At 46.4% G+C, this 15,942-nt stretch overlaps 1 protein-coding gene across 3 annotated transcripts in view; it reads right to left on the reverse strand.

Moving 5' to 3' along the window:
• The window catches only part of LOC139257295 (thioredoxin domain-containing protein 3 homolog), a 242,399-nt gene that overhangs the window by 87,253 nt on the left and 139,204 nt on the right, over positions 1 to 15,942 (reverse strand). For all 3 annotated transcript variants that reach the window (XM_070874468.1, XM_070874437.1, XM_070874506.1), the window contains one exon: positions 4,481 to 4,625. In XM_070874468.1, the coding sequence (XP_070730569.1) occupies positions 4,481 to 4,625 (145 nt within the window). The remainder of the gene's footprint in view (positions 1 to 4,480; positions 4,626 to 15,942) is intronic.

The following is a 15,942-nucleotide window of genomic DNA, read 5'->3' on the forward strand; positions in this document are numbered from 1 at the left end:
CTCTGGGTGCCCTCCTGCACAACATGATGGTGTCGACGTGGTGAGGGGCAAGGGTACGGGTCGACGAGGGGATGGCCAACCCATGAAGAGGACAATGGGCCTCACTTCGAGGGGTGGGGGGGGGAAGAGAGGTAGTGGGAGTGGGTAGAGCATTGAATGTTGGTCTTGGTGATGTTAGTATACTTGTTAATGTTGTTGGTGTTTCAGATGGTTCCTTTTGATGGTTAATTTACTGACTTTTGAAATAATGTAAAATATTTTGCTTCATATTTTTGAATGTTCAGGCACTTTTGAATGCTGTACAATTCAATACAGAAATTTTTTTGAACAACCCTTGGTCAGTATTTAACTTTTAGATAATGAGGGGTACGTTTTGAGAAACATACAAATGTCCTTCAAATGTACTGGTTTCTGAGCAATAGCTTGCCGTACACATATATTGCGACTCTTTAATGGGTTCTGACATCACATCATTTAGCTACGACAAGTAAGGGTCACCAATGCAGGAACAGTGCCATTGAATGACAGATAGTTGCAGAACTTGGAAGCCCGACATTATGGTTGGCATTTGAGACCGGGTAAGGACAGCTGGTTTTCTTCCCTAAAGGACATTAGTGGACCAGATGGGTTTTTATGACAATCTGGTAATTTGTATCAAATCTGCTCAGTTGTATTAAACCATTACGAAAAATAATGAAAAGAATAAAACCGGATGGATAACCCTACCACATCTAGTTGTGAATGATAGTGGGCAATTAAGCAACTAACGGGAGGAGGAGGTTCCATGAGCATCTCCAACCCCAATTACGGCTCAATGCTCACCAATGGTCTATTTGTGTTCCGACAGGACTACTCAGTCATTGCAGCCTTGATCCAAACATGAACAAAAGAGCTGAATTCCAGAGGTGAGGTGAGAATGACTGCCCTTGATATCAAGGTAGCATTTAACCGAATGTGGCTTCAAGGATCCCAAGTAAAATTGAACTCAATGGGAATCGGGGGTGTGTGGGGGACCAACCAGCTCCATTCCAGGACATCACTGCATGAAACTGTGAATGGGGCTGCACAAAAAAAATTGTAGGGAACATTGTTCCATATCCAATGATACAGCTCCCTCTTGTCCAGGTACTGGCGCCAGTGATCCATCAAATGGAACCCCTTCTTCTTGCACCACACCTTTAGCCATGAACATAAGAACATAAGAAATAGGAACAGGAGGAGGCTATCTGGCCCCTCGAGCCTGCTCCACCATTCAATAAGATCATGGCTGATCTGATCTTCGTCTCAACTCCACTTCCCTGCCCTCTCCCTATAACCCTTGACTGTCTTATTGTTCAGAAATCTGTCTATATCCACCTTCAATATATTCAATGACCCAGCCTCCACAGCTCTCTGGGGTAGAGAATTCCAAAGATTCACGACCCTCTGAGAGAAGAAATTCTTCCTCATTTCCGTTTTAAATGGGCGACTCCTTTTTCTGAATCGAAGACCCCTAGTTCTAGATACTCCCACGAGGGGAAACATCCTCTCTGCATCTACCCTGTCAAGCCCCCTCAGAGTCTTCTAAACTCCAATGAGTATAGGCCCAACCTTTCTTCATATGACAACCCCTTTATCTCAGAAATCAACCTAGTGAACCTACTCTGAGCTGCCTCCAATGCAAGTATATCTCTCCTTAAATAAGGAGACCAAAATTGTATGCAGTACTCCAGGTGTGGTCTCACCAATGCCTTGTACAGCTGTAGCAGGACTTCCCTACTTTTTACTCCATCCCCCTTGCAATAAAGGCCAACATTCAATTTGCCTTCCTAATTACTTGCTGTACCTGCATGCTAACTTTTTGTGTTTCATGTACAAGGACCCCCAGATCCCTTTGTACTGCAGCATTTTGTAATCTCTCCCCATTTAAATAATAATTTGCTTTTTTTATTTTTCCTACCAAAGTGGATAACCTCACATTTTCCTACATTATACTCCATCTGCCAAATTTTTGCCCACTCATTTAACCTATCTATATCTCTTTGCAGATTCTTTGCATCCTTCTCACAACTTGCTTTCCCAGCTATCTTTGTATCATCAACAAATTTGGCTACATTTTACTTGGACCCTTCATCCAAGTCATTAATATAGATTGTAAATAGTTGAGGCCCCAGCTATGATCCCTCTGGTACTCCACTAGTTACAGTTTGCCAACCTGAAAATGATCCATTTATCCCGACTCTCTGTTTTCTATTAGTTAGCCAATCCTCTATCCATGCTAATATATTACCTCCATCGCCGTGAGCTCTTATCTTAAGCCAACCTGTTATGTAGCACCTTATCGGATGCCTTCTGGAAATCCAAATATACGACATCTACTGGTTCTCCTTTAGCCACCCTACTCGTTACATCCTCAAAGAACTCCAGAAAAATTGTCAAACATCATTTCCCTTTCATAAAACCATGCTGATTCTGCTTTACTGCATTATTATTTTCTAAATGTCCTGGTACTACTTCCTTAATAATGGACTCCAGCATTTTCCCAATGACAGATGTTCACCATATTCTGCCATAACCACAACTTCTTCTTTAAAAGTCAGCTGCAGTCCTTTAAAACTGGAAAATATTGGAAGTATATAGGTCAGTCAGTTTTCAGGATGGGTTGCTCCTGGAATGTTAACTTGACTGTTCTCTCCATAGATGCTGATGAACCTGATGTGTGTTGCCACCATTTACTGATTTTATTTCACATTTTTAACTTCTGCAGTATTTTGCTTTTTATTTGCCCTTTAAGAATTGCTGCCTCACCAGATTTTACTGCCCCTCACCACCCCCCACCCCCGCAACCAAACGTGCTCAAGATTAAGCTCTCTGGGCAAGCTTTTTATGTGCAAGTAGCCTATTCAGATTGGAGGAGAAACTTCATTTGCAAAATTGGGCATAGTAGACCCTCGAAACTGTTGGTTCAGGGGAATCTAAGTCATGAACCCTATTCATGTCATACTTGTAAATTTGAAGTTGTGTAACCATCACCTGTCTGGAATTTTGCATGATTCTTCATGAGGCTTGTGCCCTTGCTCCAAATAGTGCAATTCTCCTGAATTGCATCTGCATGAGCAGCACCTTCAAGCTACCATCCGAAAACATTTGGGCTTTTTCTGCTGCTTCATTGGCAGCTTTAACTCTGTGCTTTGAAAACCTGCTGATTTTCCTATCCACCATGTCGTGAGCTCCTAAAATGGGCCACAGAATTCAGTGTATGGTCCACATTCAACTAAAGCATGTCACACTGTCCACTTCTTCCTTGGACAGCATAAGGTCTACATTTGTGTCTTTGTGCCCCATAGACTTAAAACTGCCAAGTATATGAAAGCAATGACATGAAACAGTACAACTGAAGCCTTGAGATGGAAGGAATAGCACTGAAAGCCTGCTAAAAGTGAATGTGTGATGCAGCATGGTGGGGGAATGATCACCCAATGCAGGTGGGCAGATATCCTTAGGGAGAGTTTTCGTAGTGTCTTTAAATGGTCATTTGTTATATTGGAGTTTGAGTGTATGAAGATGAGTGAACTATCATTTGCCAGTTGATGAGCTCATTTGAGCTGAGAAATAATCCATCCTAACAACCTGGTGTAGGAATATGCTAGCTCTTGTTCATCCTACAATTAATGGTAGCACTCAGCCATTAAAGGGGCTTTTTGTGTATAGATAAATAACATTTTTCCTACACAGACATTAATATGAAACATTATCCAGGTACCATGGGAGTGAAATTCTGGCCCACCGGATATCGGACCGCATTAGATTGAAGACGTTGCTGCGAGAGGAGACCATGAAGGCAAGTACTGCAAGTTGGGCTGCTGCACCATGACAGGTAGGAGAGTGACCGTGGCCTCGGTGGGTGGGAACGTGATTGGTGAATCGGGGGTGGGGAGAGTGAGTGAGGTCTCGGGTGGGAGGTGTGATTTGGGCACGGGGTGGGGGGGGGGGCGGCAGCGTATGATTGGGGCCTTGGGGGAGTGTCTGATTGGGGCCTCGAGGTGTGGAGAGTGATGATTGGGGCTTCGGGGGAGGTGATTAGGGCCTCGGAGAGGGGTGATTGGGTCCTCAGGAGGAGTGGGGGGGGAGAAATCCGGGGTCAGAGGGGAGGGAGATTGGAGATCGGTGGGGGCTGGAGATCAGTTTCTGGATGAGGGAGGGACATCGGAGGTCAGGGGTCCTGTGTTCTGGATAGTGATTGTGGTAAGTAACTTACCTTTTTTTATTTAAGTTGTCTATAGATTTGGCTTCCTTGATTACGTGGCACTGGCTGCCTCAGACAAACCAATGTTGGAGCAGGGGCCTGAAGCAGGTATTTGCATATGCATATGGTCTAATGCCTGCTTCGGTGTGGGTAAAGGATGTTTCTTATTTGTCCTTACCGAACACTTACTGCCTGCCATTCTGAGGCTTTAGGAAGCTCAATTTAACTTTTTTTGTTTTTATAACAAGAAATTACCTGATCATGTATTCTATAAATTCTGGAGGCAAGTCAGTTTTCTCATTTAACGTGTAAAATTTTGTCACTTGGTGTTCTCTGAGTTCAATTTCTTTTTGTCGCCCAATAGTAAATCTTGCATTTGCGATCTCCTCCAAAATCTCATCTAAAGAGAATGCATACATTACTAAATAAAAAACACATCACTGATGCACAAAAAGGCACAGTACACTCAGGCATATTTTACACACTTTTAGGTTCAGTAGTCATGTTTCTTAAACATCAGTTTTATTCCACATACCATGGGTAAAGGTATTGTTTATACAAAGCAGGCAGCTGCGAGTCTTCTTCCCTAGATTTGATAACCCCCTTTGCTTTCGCATCTTTAGATCTCATGAACAAACAGGAGGCACTTGAGCCAAGGCATATGTGAAAGATTCACTGATCCACTCCCATAGGAATTAATCTTTCAATGGTAGATCACTTAGCAGAGATGTAATTCTTCCTATTCTTTGAACAATGCTTTACTGATGCTTCATAAAGTCTTCCAGAGTAGATTCCACTTGCTACCCAAACAGATTATCTCCAGAAGGTGAGCTACAAGCACGTACTCTAGATCCTGGGGAAGTCCCAGGTTCCTTTACCACATAAATCTGCAAAATACTACTCCGTGGTTGGGGACATTACATCTGGAATCTAGAAGGAAAATGAAATTGCCCCATCCTTGCTGTAATAAATCCTTGTTTCCCATTGACTCAGTGATTTCTCAGGCTCTGTTCACTCTACCATATCAATGACCACTATCACTCACTATGCAACTGTGATGTCTCTAAAATCACCTTCCTTCAGTCATTGCACATACTCCTCTCGAAGTAGAATTAATCGGCACCCGATTCATAGAATCATAGAAGTTTACAGCACAGAAGGAGGTCATTTCGGCCCATCGTGTCTATGCCGGCCAACAGAGGCTATCCAGCCCAATCCCACTTTCCAGCTCTAGATCCATAACGGCACTTCAGGTGCACATCCAAGTACTCTTTAAATGTGCTGAGGGTTTCTGCCTCTACCACCCTTTCAGGCAGTGAGTTCCAGACCCCCACAACCCTCTGCGTGAAGAAATGTCCCCTCAAATCCCTTCTAAACCTTCTACCAATTACTTTAAACTTATGCCCCCTGGTTGTTGACCCCTCTGATAAGGGAAATAGGCCCTTTCTATCCACTATATCTAGGCCCCTCATTATTTTATACACCTCAATGAGGTCTCCCTTCAGCCTCCCCTGTTCCAATGAAAACAAATCCAGCCTATCCAATCTGTCTTCATAGCTAAGATTCTCCACTCCCGGCAACATCCTCGTAAATCTCCTCTGCACCCTCTCCAGTGCAATCACATCCTTCCTGTAATGCAGTGACCAGAACTGCATGCAGTAATCTAGCTGTGGCCTAAACAGTGTTTTATACTGTTCAAGCATAACCACCCCCTACTCTTGTATCCTATGCCTCGGCTAATAAAGGCAAGCATTCCGTATGCCTTCTTAATCACCTTATCTACCTGGCCTGCTACTTTCAGGGATCTGTTGACATGCACTCCAAGGTCCCGTTCTTCCCCTACACTTCTCAGTATCCTACCATTTAATGTGTATTCCCTTTCCTTGTTAGCCCTCCCCAAATGCATTACCTCACACTTCTCTGGATTAAATTCCATTTGCCACTGTTCTGCCCACCTGACCAGTTGATTGATATCTTCCTGCAGTCCACAGCTTTCTTCATTATCAACCACACAGCTGATTTTGGTATCATCTGCAAACTTCTTAATCATATCCCCTGTATTCAAGTCTAGATCAATGATGTATATCACAAAAAACAAGGGACCTAGTACTGAGCCCTGCGGAACCCCAATGGAAACATCCTTCCAGTCACAAAAACATCATCAACCATTACCCTTTGCTTCCTGCCTCTGAGCCAATTTTGGATCCAACTTGCCACTTTGCCCTGGATCCCATGGGCTTTTACTTTTATGACCAGTCTGCCATGTGGATCCTTATCAAAAGCTTTGCTAAAATCTGTTATATATGTAAATTTGTATATACCTTGTGCAGCCACCAGAGGGCTCATCCCATGGAGTCCCAAGGGTTCCCACAATTCCTTGGGAGCACAGGTACTTAAGGAGGCCTCACAGGCTGGAGAGGCACTCTGGAGACCTGCATTAAAAGACCAAGGTCACACCTTACTTTGAGCTTACAGTATCCAGTCAGAATCTGTATTCATACACAACAACAGGCGACGAGATACAGATGATGAAGGCAACAATGCAGAGAACAGTGGGCATCCTGGAGAAATTGTCGGAGGGAGATGATTGGGAAACCTTCGTGGAGCGACTCGACCAATACTTTGTGGCCAATGAGCTGGAAGGAGAAGGGAACGCTGCCAAATGAAGGGTGATTCTCCTCACTGTCGGCAGGGCCTCATGAAAAATCTGCTTGCTCCAGCGAAACTCACAGAGAAATCGTACAATGATTTGTGCACACTGGTCCGGGAGCATCTGAACCCGAAGGAAAGCGTTCTGATGGCGAGGTACCGGTTCTACAACTACAAAAGGTCTGAAGACCAGGAAGTGGCGAGTTATGTCGCCGAGCTAAGACGCCTTGCAGGACATTGCGAATTTGAAGAACATTTGGAGCACATGCTCAGAGACTTTTTTGTACTTGACATTGGCCATGAAGTGATACTTCGCAAACTTTTGATTGTAGAGACCCCAACCTTGAGTAAGGCCATAGCGATAGCCCAGGCATTCATTGCCACCAGTGACAATACTAAGCAAATCTCTCAGCACATGTGTACTGCTACAAGTACTGTGAACAAGGTGATGTTGTTTTCAAATCGCAACGTACAGGGCAGGCCCCACTTGCCTGCAGCTGCACGTCCGCAGATGTCTCAGAGTCCACCATCACGGGTGATGAATGCAAGGCCATTAACACCTTGTTGGCGCTGCGGGGGTGATCATTATTTCCATTCATGCCGCTTCAAAGGGTACGTCTGTAAGCGCTGTGGAACAATGGGACACCTCCAATGTATGTGCAGGTGAGCTGCAAACCCTGTTAATCCTGCAAACCACCATGTTGCAGAGGACAGATCCACGGCGGATCACGATGAATCAGAGCCTCAGACCAAGGAGGCAGAGGGGTGCACACATTTACCACAAAGTGTCCCCCGATAATGCTGATGGTTGAATTTAATGGACTCCCGGTGTCAATGGAGCTGGACACGGGCGCGAGCCAGTTCATTATGAGCAAAAAGACTTTCGAAAAATTGTGGTGCAGCAAGGACTCAAGGCCAGTCTTGACTCCCATTCGCATGAAACTGAGATCTTACACAAAGGAACTGATTCCCGTAATTGGCAGTGTTACTGTAAATGTCTCCTATGATGGACCTGTGTACAAGCTACCATTCTGGGTGGTACCGGGCGATGGTCCCACGCTGCTCGGCAGGAGCTGGCTGGGAAAGATACGCTGGAACTGGGATAATGTCCGAGCGCTCTCATCCGCTGACGACACCTCGTATGCCCAGGTCTTAAACAAGTTCCCCGCGCTGTTCGAACCATGCATCGGGAAGTTCCAAGGAGCAAAAGTGCAGATCCACCTAATTCTGGGGGCGCGACCCATCCATCACAAGGCGAGAGCAGTACCGTACATGATGAGAGAAAGGGTAGCGATCGAACTAGACCGGCTGCAAAGAGAAGGCATCATTTCGCCGATCGAATTCAACGAGTGGGCCAGTCTGATTGTTCCAGTCCTCAAGGGAGACAGCACCATCAGAATCTGTGGTGATTACAAAGTAACTATCAATCATTTCTCACTGCAGGATCAATACCCACGACCAAAGGTTGATGACCTTTTTGCTACACAGGTGGGAGGAAAGACGTTCACAAAGCTGGACTTGACCTCGGCCTACTTGACACAGGAGCTGGAGGAATCATCGAAGGACCTCACCTGCATCAACACGCACAAAGGTCTTTTCATTTACAACAGATGCCCATTTGGAGTTTGATCAGCCGCGGCGATATTCCAGAGAAACATGGAAAGCTTACTGAAGTTGGTCCCGCGCATGGTGGTCTTCCAGGACGACATCTTGGTTACAGGTCGGGACACAGTCGAGCATCTGCAGAACCTGGAGGAGGTTCTTAGTCGACTCAACCGCATGGGGCTCAGGTTAAAATGCTCAAAGTGCGTTTTCCTGGCACCTGAAGTGGAGTTCCTGGGAAGGAGGATTGCGGCGGACGGCATCAGGCCCACTAACGCAAAGATGGAGGCAATCGAGAACGCACCGAGGCAACAAAACGTGACGGAGCTGCAGTCGTTTCTAGGACTCCTGAACTACTTTGGTAATTTCTTACCAGGTCTCAGCACACTGTTAGAACCACTGCATGCCTTACTGCATAAAGGAGACGAATGGGTATGAGGCAAAAGCCAAGAAAATGCCTTTGTAAAAGCTAGAAAATTGTTATGCTCAAATAAATTGCTTGTGCTGCGTTTGGTACTAGCATGTGATGCGGCATCATACGGCGTCGGGTGTATATTGCAACAAGCTAATGATTCTGGGAAATTGCAACCGGTTGCTTATGCATCCAGAAATCTGTCTAAGGCTGAGAGAGCCTACAGCATGATTGAAAAAAAAGCGTTAGCGTGTGTCTATGGGGTAAAGAAAATGCATCAATATCTGTTTGGGCTAAAATTTGAATTGGAAACTGACCATAAGCCACGAATATCCCTGTTTTCTGAGAGTAAGGGGATAAATACAAATGCATCGGCCCGCATCCAGAGATGGGCGCTCACGTTGTCCGCATACAACTACGCCATCCGCCATAGGCCAGGCACAGAAAACTGTGCCGATGCTCTCAGTAGGCTGCTGTTGCCCACCACGGGGGTGGAAATAGCGCTGCCCGCAGATTTAGTCATGGTTATGGAAGCATTCAAGAGTGAGCAATCACCCGTCACAGCCCGACAGATTAGAACCTGGACAAGCCAGGACCCCTTACTGTCCCTAGTAAAATATTGTGTGCTTCACAGGAGCTGGTCCAGTGTCCCAGTGGAAATGCAGGAAGAGATAAAGCCATACCAGCGACGCAAAGATGAAATGTCTATACAGGCAGACTGCCTTCTGTGGGGCAATCGGGTAGTGGTCCCCAAGAAGGGCAGAGACACTTTCATCAGTGACCTCCACAGTACCCACCCAGGCATCGTAATGATGAAAGCGATAGCCAGATCCCACATGTGGTGGCCCGGTATCGATGCGGACTTAGAGTCCTGCGTGCACAGATGTAACACATGCTCGCAGTTAAGCAATGTACCCAGGGAGGCGCCACTAAGTTTATGGTCTTGGCCCTCCAAACCGTGGTCCAGGGTTCATGTCAAATATGCAGGCCCGTTTTTGGGTGAAATGTTCCTTGTGGTTGTAGATGCATACTCCAAATGGATTGAATGTGAGATAATGTGGGCAAGCATGTCCGCTGCCACCACTGAAAGCGCGCGGGCCATGTTTGCAACGCACGGACTACCTGATGTCCTTATGAACGACAACGGGCCATGTTTTACCAGTGCCGAGTTCAAAGAGTTCATGACCCGTAACGGGATTAAACATGTTACATCTGCCCCGTTCAAACCAGCATCCAATGGTCAGGCAGAGAGAGTAGTGCAAACCATCAAGCAGGGTTTGAAGAGGGTAACTGAAGGCTCACTGCAGACTCGCCTATCCCGAGTCCTGCTTAGCTACCGCATGAGGCCCCATTTGCTCACTGGGATTCCACCTGCTGAACTGCTCATCAAAAGGGCACTTAAGACAAGGTCTCGTTAGTTCACCTTGATCTACATGAACAGGTAGAGAGCAGGCAGTTTCAACAAAGGGCATATCATGATAGCGCAAATGTGTCACATGAAATTGAAATCAATGATCTTGCATTTGTTTTGAATTATGGACAAGGTCCCAAGTGGCTTCCCGGCACCATTGTGGCCAAAGAGGGGAGCAGGGTATTTCGGGTCAAACTTTCAAATGGACTGATTCACCGGAAACACTTGGACCAAATCAAACTCAGATTCACGGACTATCCTGAGCAACCCACATTGGACCCTACCTTCTTTGACCCCCCAACATAGACACCAGTGGCAACCGACACTGCGGTTGGCCACGAAGCAGAACCCATCACCCGCAGCAGCTCAGCAGGACTCACCACACCAGGCAGCCCAGCAAGGCCAGCTGCACAGCAGACCAGCGAGGGCTCAACAAACAATTCACCAAAATCAGCATTTGCACCGAGACGATCAATCAGGGAAAGAAATGCCCCTGATCGACTCACCTTGTAAATAGTTGCATTGTTGACTTTGCGGGGGGATGGGGGTGTTGTTATATATGTAAACTTGTATATACATTGTATAGCCACCAGAGGGCTCATCCCCTGGAGTCCCAAGGGATCCCACAATCCCTTGGGAGCACAGGTATGTAAGGAGGCCTCGCAGGCAGGAGAGGCACTCTGGAGACCTGCAATAAAAGACTAAGGTCACACCTAACTTTGAGCTCACAGTATCCAGTCAGACTCTTTATTCATACACAACAAAATCCATATTTACTACATCATACGCTTTTCCCTCATCGACCCTCCTGGTTACTTCCTCGAAAAATTCAATCAAGTTAGTCAGACACGACCTTCCCTTAACAAATCTGTGCTGACTGTCCTTGATTAATCTGTGTCTTTCTAAGTGAAGAATTATCCTGTCCTTCAGGACTTTTTCCAATATTTTCCCCACCACTGTGGTTAGGCTGACTGTTATTACTCGGTCTATCCCTTTCTCCCTTCGTAAACAAGGTACCACATTATCAGTTCTCTGGCACCACACCTGAAGCCAGAGAGGATTGGAAAATGATGGTCAAAGCCTCTGTTATTTCCTCTTTTGCTTCGCTTAACAGCTTGGGATATATTTCATTCGGGCCTGGGGACTTATCCACTTTCAAAGCTGCTCAACTCCTTAATACCTCCTCTCTCACTATGTTTATTTCATCTAATATTTCACACTCCTCTTCCTCAATAGTAGTATCTGCATCATCCCTCTCTTTTGTGAAAATAGACGCAAAGTATTCATTCAGAACCATACCCACATCTTCCGCCTCCACACACAGATTACCCTCATGGTCTTTAATAGGCCCTACCCTTTCTTTAGTTAACCTCTTGCTCTTAATATATTTATAAAACATCTTTGGGTTTTCCTTGATTTTACTTGCCAAGAATTTTTCATGCTCTCTCTTTGCTTTGCTACTATCCTTTTTCATTTCACCCCTGGACTTTCTACACTCCTCCAGAGATTCGCTGGTATTTAGCCCTCAGTATCTGTCATAAGCCTCCCTTTTTTTTTTAATCCTACCCTGTATGTCCCTCGACATCCAGGGGGCTCTGGATTTGTTAGTCCCACTCTTTTTCTTTAAGGACACATATTTGGCCAGAACCCTACGGATCTCCTCCTCGAATGCCTCCCACTGCTCTGACACTGGTTTACCTTCAAGTAGCTGTTTCGAGTCGAATATGGCCAAATCACCTCTCCACTTAGTAAAGTTGGCTTTCCCCCAATTAGGAACTTTTATTCCTGGTCTATCCTTGTCCTTTTCCATAACTACCTTAAATCTAACTGAATTATGGTCACTAGCACCTAAATTCTCGCCCACTGATACCCCTTCCACCTGTCCAGCTTCATTCCCGAAAACTAAATCCAGAACTGCCCCCTCCCGTGTTGGGCTTGCTACATACTGGCTAAAAAAGTTCTCTTGAATGCATTTTAGGAATTCCACACCCTGTGGGCATGAAGCTGGTAATATAGCTGGGAGGCCCAATTTTAGGCTGGTCTCGGGCCTCATTAATATTAATTGGCCAAGCTGCCAGCGCTGGTGCGCAGTGGGGTGTGTGGGTGGTGGGGTGCGTGGGGTGGGAATGTTATGTCTTGGATAAAGAGTCAGACTAGATACTGCAAGCTCAAAGTAAGAGTGACCGTAATCCTTTATTGCAGATTTCAGAGTGCCCCTACAGTCTGTAAGGCCTCGTTATATTCAGATGCTCCCAAGGGATTATGGAATTCATTGGGACTCCAGGGGATAAGCCCTCTGGTAGTTAGACATGGTAATTACAGCATTACATACATAATAACACTCCCCCTCCATCCCCCACCCCCCCCAACCCCAAAGTCAATAGTGTAACTATTTACAATGTGAGTCGATCTGGGGCCTTCCTTTCCCTGGTTGATCGTCTCGGTGCAAATGCTGGTGTTGGTGAGTCGTTTGTTGGGCCTTCGCTCGGCTGCTGCGCAGCTGGCCTCGCTGGACTGCTGGGGGTGATGGGTTCTGCTTTGTGGTCAACTGCTGGGTCGGTTGCTACTTGTGTGTGTGTTGGAGGGTCGAAAAAGGTTGAGTCTATTGTGGGTTGTTCTGGATAGTGCGTAAATCTGAATTTGGTTTGGTCCAAGTGTTTTCTGCAGGTGAGTCCATTTGCGAGTTTGACCACAAACACTCTACTTCCCTCTTTGGCCAAAACAGTGCCAGCAATCCACTTGGGACCTTGCCCATAGTTCAACACAAATACAGGATCATTTACTTTAATTTTTTGTGACACATTTACATGATCATGATATGTATTCTGTTGAAGCCGCCTGCTCTCTACCGGTTCATGTAGATCAGGGTGGACTAACGAGAGCCTTGTCTTAAATGCTCTTTTCATGAGCAGTTCAGCGGGAGGGACCCCGGTGAGCGAATGGGGTCTTGTGCGGTAACTAAGCAGGACTCGGGATAAGCAAGTCTGCAGTGAGCCTTCAGTTACCCTTTTCAAGTTCTGCTTGATTGTTTGAATTTCTCGTTCTGCCTGACCATTGGACGCTGGCTTAAACGAGGCAGACGTGACATGTTTGACCCCATTGTGGGTCATGAATACCTCGAATTCGGCATTGGTAAAGCACGTAGGCTTTCAATGGTGGCAGCGGACGTGCTTGCCGACATTATCACACATTCAATCCACTTGGAGTATGCATCTACAACCACTAAAAACATTTTTCCCAAGAATGGGCCTGCATAGTCGACATGAACCCTAGACCACGGTTTGTAGGGCCAAGACCATAAACTTAGTGGTGCCTCTCTGGGTGCATTGCTTAACTGGGAACATGTATTACATTTGTGCACACAGGACTCTAAGTCTGCATCGATACCGGGCCACCGCACGTGGGATCTGGCTATCGCTTTCATCATTACAATGCCTGGGTGGGTACTGTGGAGATCACTAATGAAAGTGCTGCTGCCCTTTTTTGGCACAACCACCCGATTACCACATAGGAAGCAGTCTGCCTGTATGGACATTTCATCTTTGCGCCGCTGGTACGGCTTTATTTCTTCCTGCATCTCTAACCGGACACTAGACCAACTCACGTGGCGCACACAGTTTTTTTACTAAGGACAGTAAGGGGTCCTGGCTCAACCAGGTTCTAATCTGTCAGGTGGTAACAGTGATTGCTCACTCTTCCATTACCATAACTATATCTGCAGGCTGTGCCATCTCCTCCCCGGTGATGGGCAATGGCAGCCTACTGAGAGCATCGGTCCAGTTTTCTGTGCCTGGCCTGTGGCGGATGGCATAGTTGTATGCAGACAACGTAAGCGCCCATCTCTGGATGCGGTCTGATGCATTCGTATTTATCCCCTTATTTTCAGAAAAGAGGGATATAAGTGGCTTATGGTCGGTTTCCAATTCAAATTTGAGCCGAAACAGATATTGATGCATTTTCTTTACCCTGTAAACACATGCTAACGCTTCTTTTTCGATCATACTGTAGGCCCTCTCGGCCTTAGACAGACTTCTGGATGCATAAGCAACCGGTTGCAATTTCCCAAATTCATTAGCTTGTTACAATACACACCCGACCCCGTATGACGACGCATCACATGCTAGTACCAAACGTTTACATGGATCGTACAACACAAACAATTTGTTTGAACATAATTGCTTCCTAGCTTTCTCAAAGGCATTTTCTTGGCTTTTACCCCATACCCATTCATCTCCTTTACGCAGTAAAGAGTGCAGGGGTTCTAACAATGTGCTAAGACCCGGCAAGAAGTTACCAAAGTAGTTCAGGAGTCCTAGAAACGACCGCAGCTCTGTCACATTCTGTGGTCTTGGTGCGTTTTTGATTGCCTCTGTCTTCGAAACGGTGGGCTTGATGCCGTCCGCCGCAATACTTCTTCCCAGGAACTCCACTTCAGACGCCAGGAAAACGCACTTCGAGCGTTTTAACCTGAGCCACATCTGATTAAGCCGACTAAGAACCTCCTCCAGGTTCTGCAGGTGCTCAACGGTGTCCCGACCTGTAACAACAATGGCGTCCTGGAAGACCACGGTGTGCGGGACTGACTTCAGCAACCTTTCCATGCTCCTCTGAAATATCGCCGTGGCTAATCGAATCCCAAACGGGCATCTGTTGTAAATGAAAAGACCTTTGTGCATGTTGATGCAGGTGAGGCCTTTTGAAGATTCCTCCAGCTCCTGCGTCATGTAGGCCGAGGTCAAGTCCAGCTTCGTGAACGTCTTTTCTCCCGCCAGTGTAGCAAATAGGTCCACTGCCTTTGGTGGCGGGTATTGATCCTGCAGTGTGAAATGATTGATAGTTACTTTGTAATCACCACAGATTCTGACGGTACCGTCTCCCTTGAGGACTGGAACAATCGGACTAGCCCACTCATTGAATTCGATCGGCAAAATGATGTCCTCTCTTTGCAGCCTGTCCAGTTCAATCTCCACACTCTCTCTCATCATGTAAGGTACCACTCTCACCTTGTGATGGATGGGTCGCGCCCCCGGAATCAAATCGATCTGGAACTTCCCGATGCCTGGTTCGAACAGCGCAGGGAACTTGCTTTGGACCTGGGTACATGAGGTGTCGTCGATGGAGGAAAGCACTCGGACGTCATCCCAGTTCCAGGGTATCTTTCCCAGCCAGCTCCTACCGAACAGCGTGGGGCCATCGCCCGGTACCACCCAGAGTGGTAAATCGTGCACCGCTCCATCGTAGGAGACCTTTACGGTAGCACTGCCAATTACGGGAATCAGTTCCTTTGTGTACGTTCTAAGTTTGGTACGAATGGGAGTCAGGACTGGCCTTGAGGCCTTGCTGCACCACAATTTATCAAAAGTCTTTTTACTCATTATGGACTGGCTTGAGCCCGTGCCCAGCTCCATGGACACTTAGAGTCCATTTAATTCAACGTTCAGCATTATCGGGGGACACTTTGTGGTAAATGTATGCACCTTATATACCTCTGCCTCCTCGGTCTGAGACTCTGGTTTGTCATGACCCATGGATCTGTCCTCCTCTGCAACATGGTGGTTTGCAGGATGAGCAGGACTTGCAGCTCGCCTGCACATACATTGAAGGTGTCCCATTGTTCCACAGCCCTTGTAAACGTATCCTTTG

Source organism: Pristiophorus japonicus, chromosome 1 (assembly GCF_044704955.1).
Source record: "Pristiophorus japonicus isolate sPriJap1 chromosome 1, sPriJap1.hap1, whole genome shotgun sequence".
In the NCBI taxonomy this organism is placed as follows: Eukaryota; Metazoa; Chordata; class Chondrichthyes; family Pristiophoridae; genus Pristiophorus; species Pristiophorus japonicus.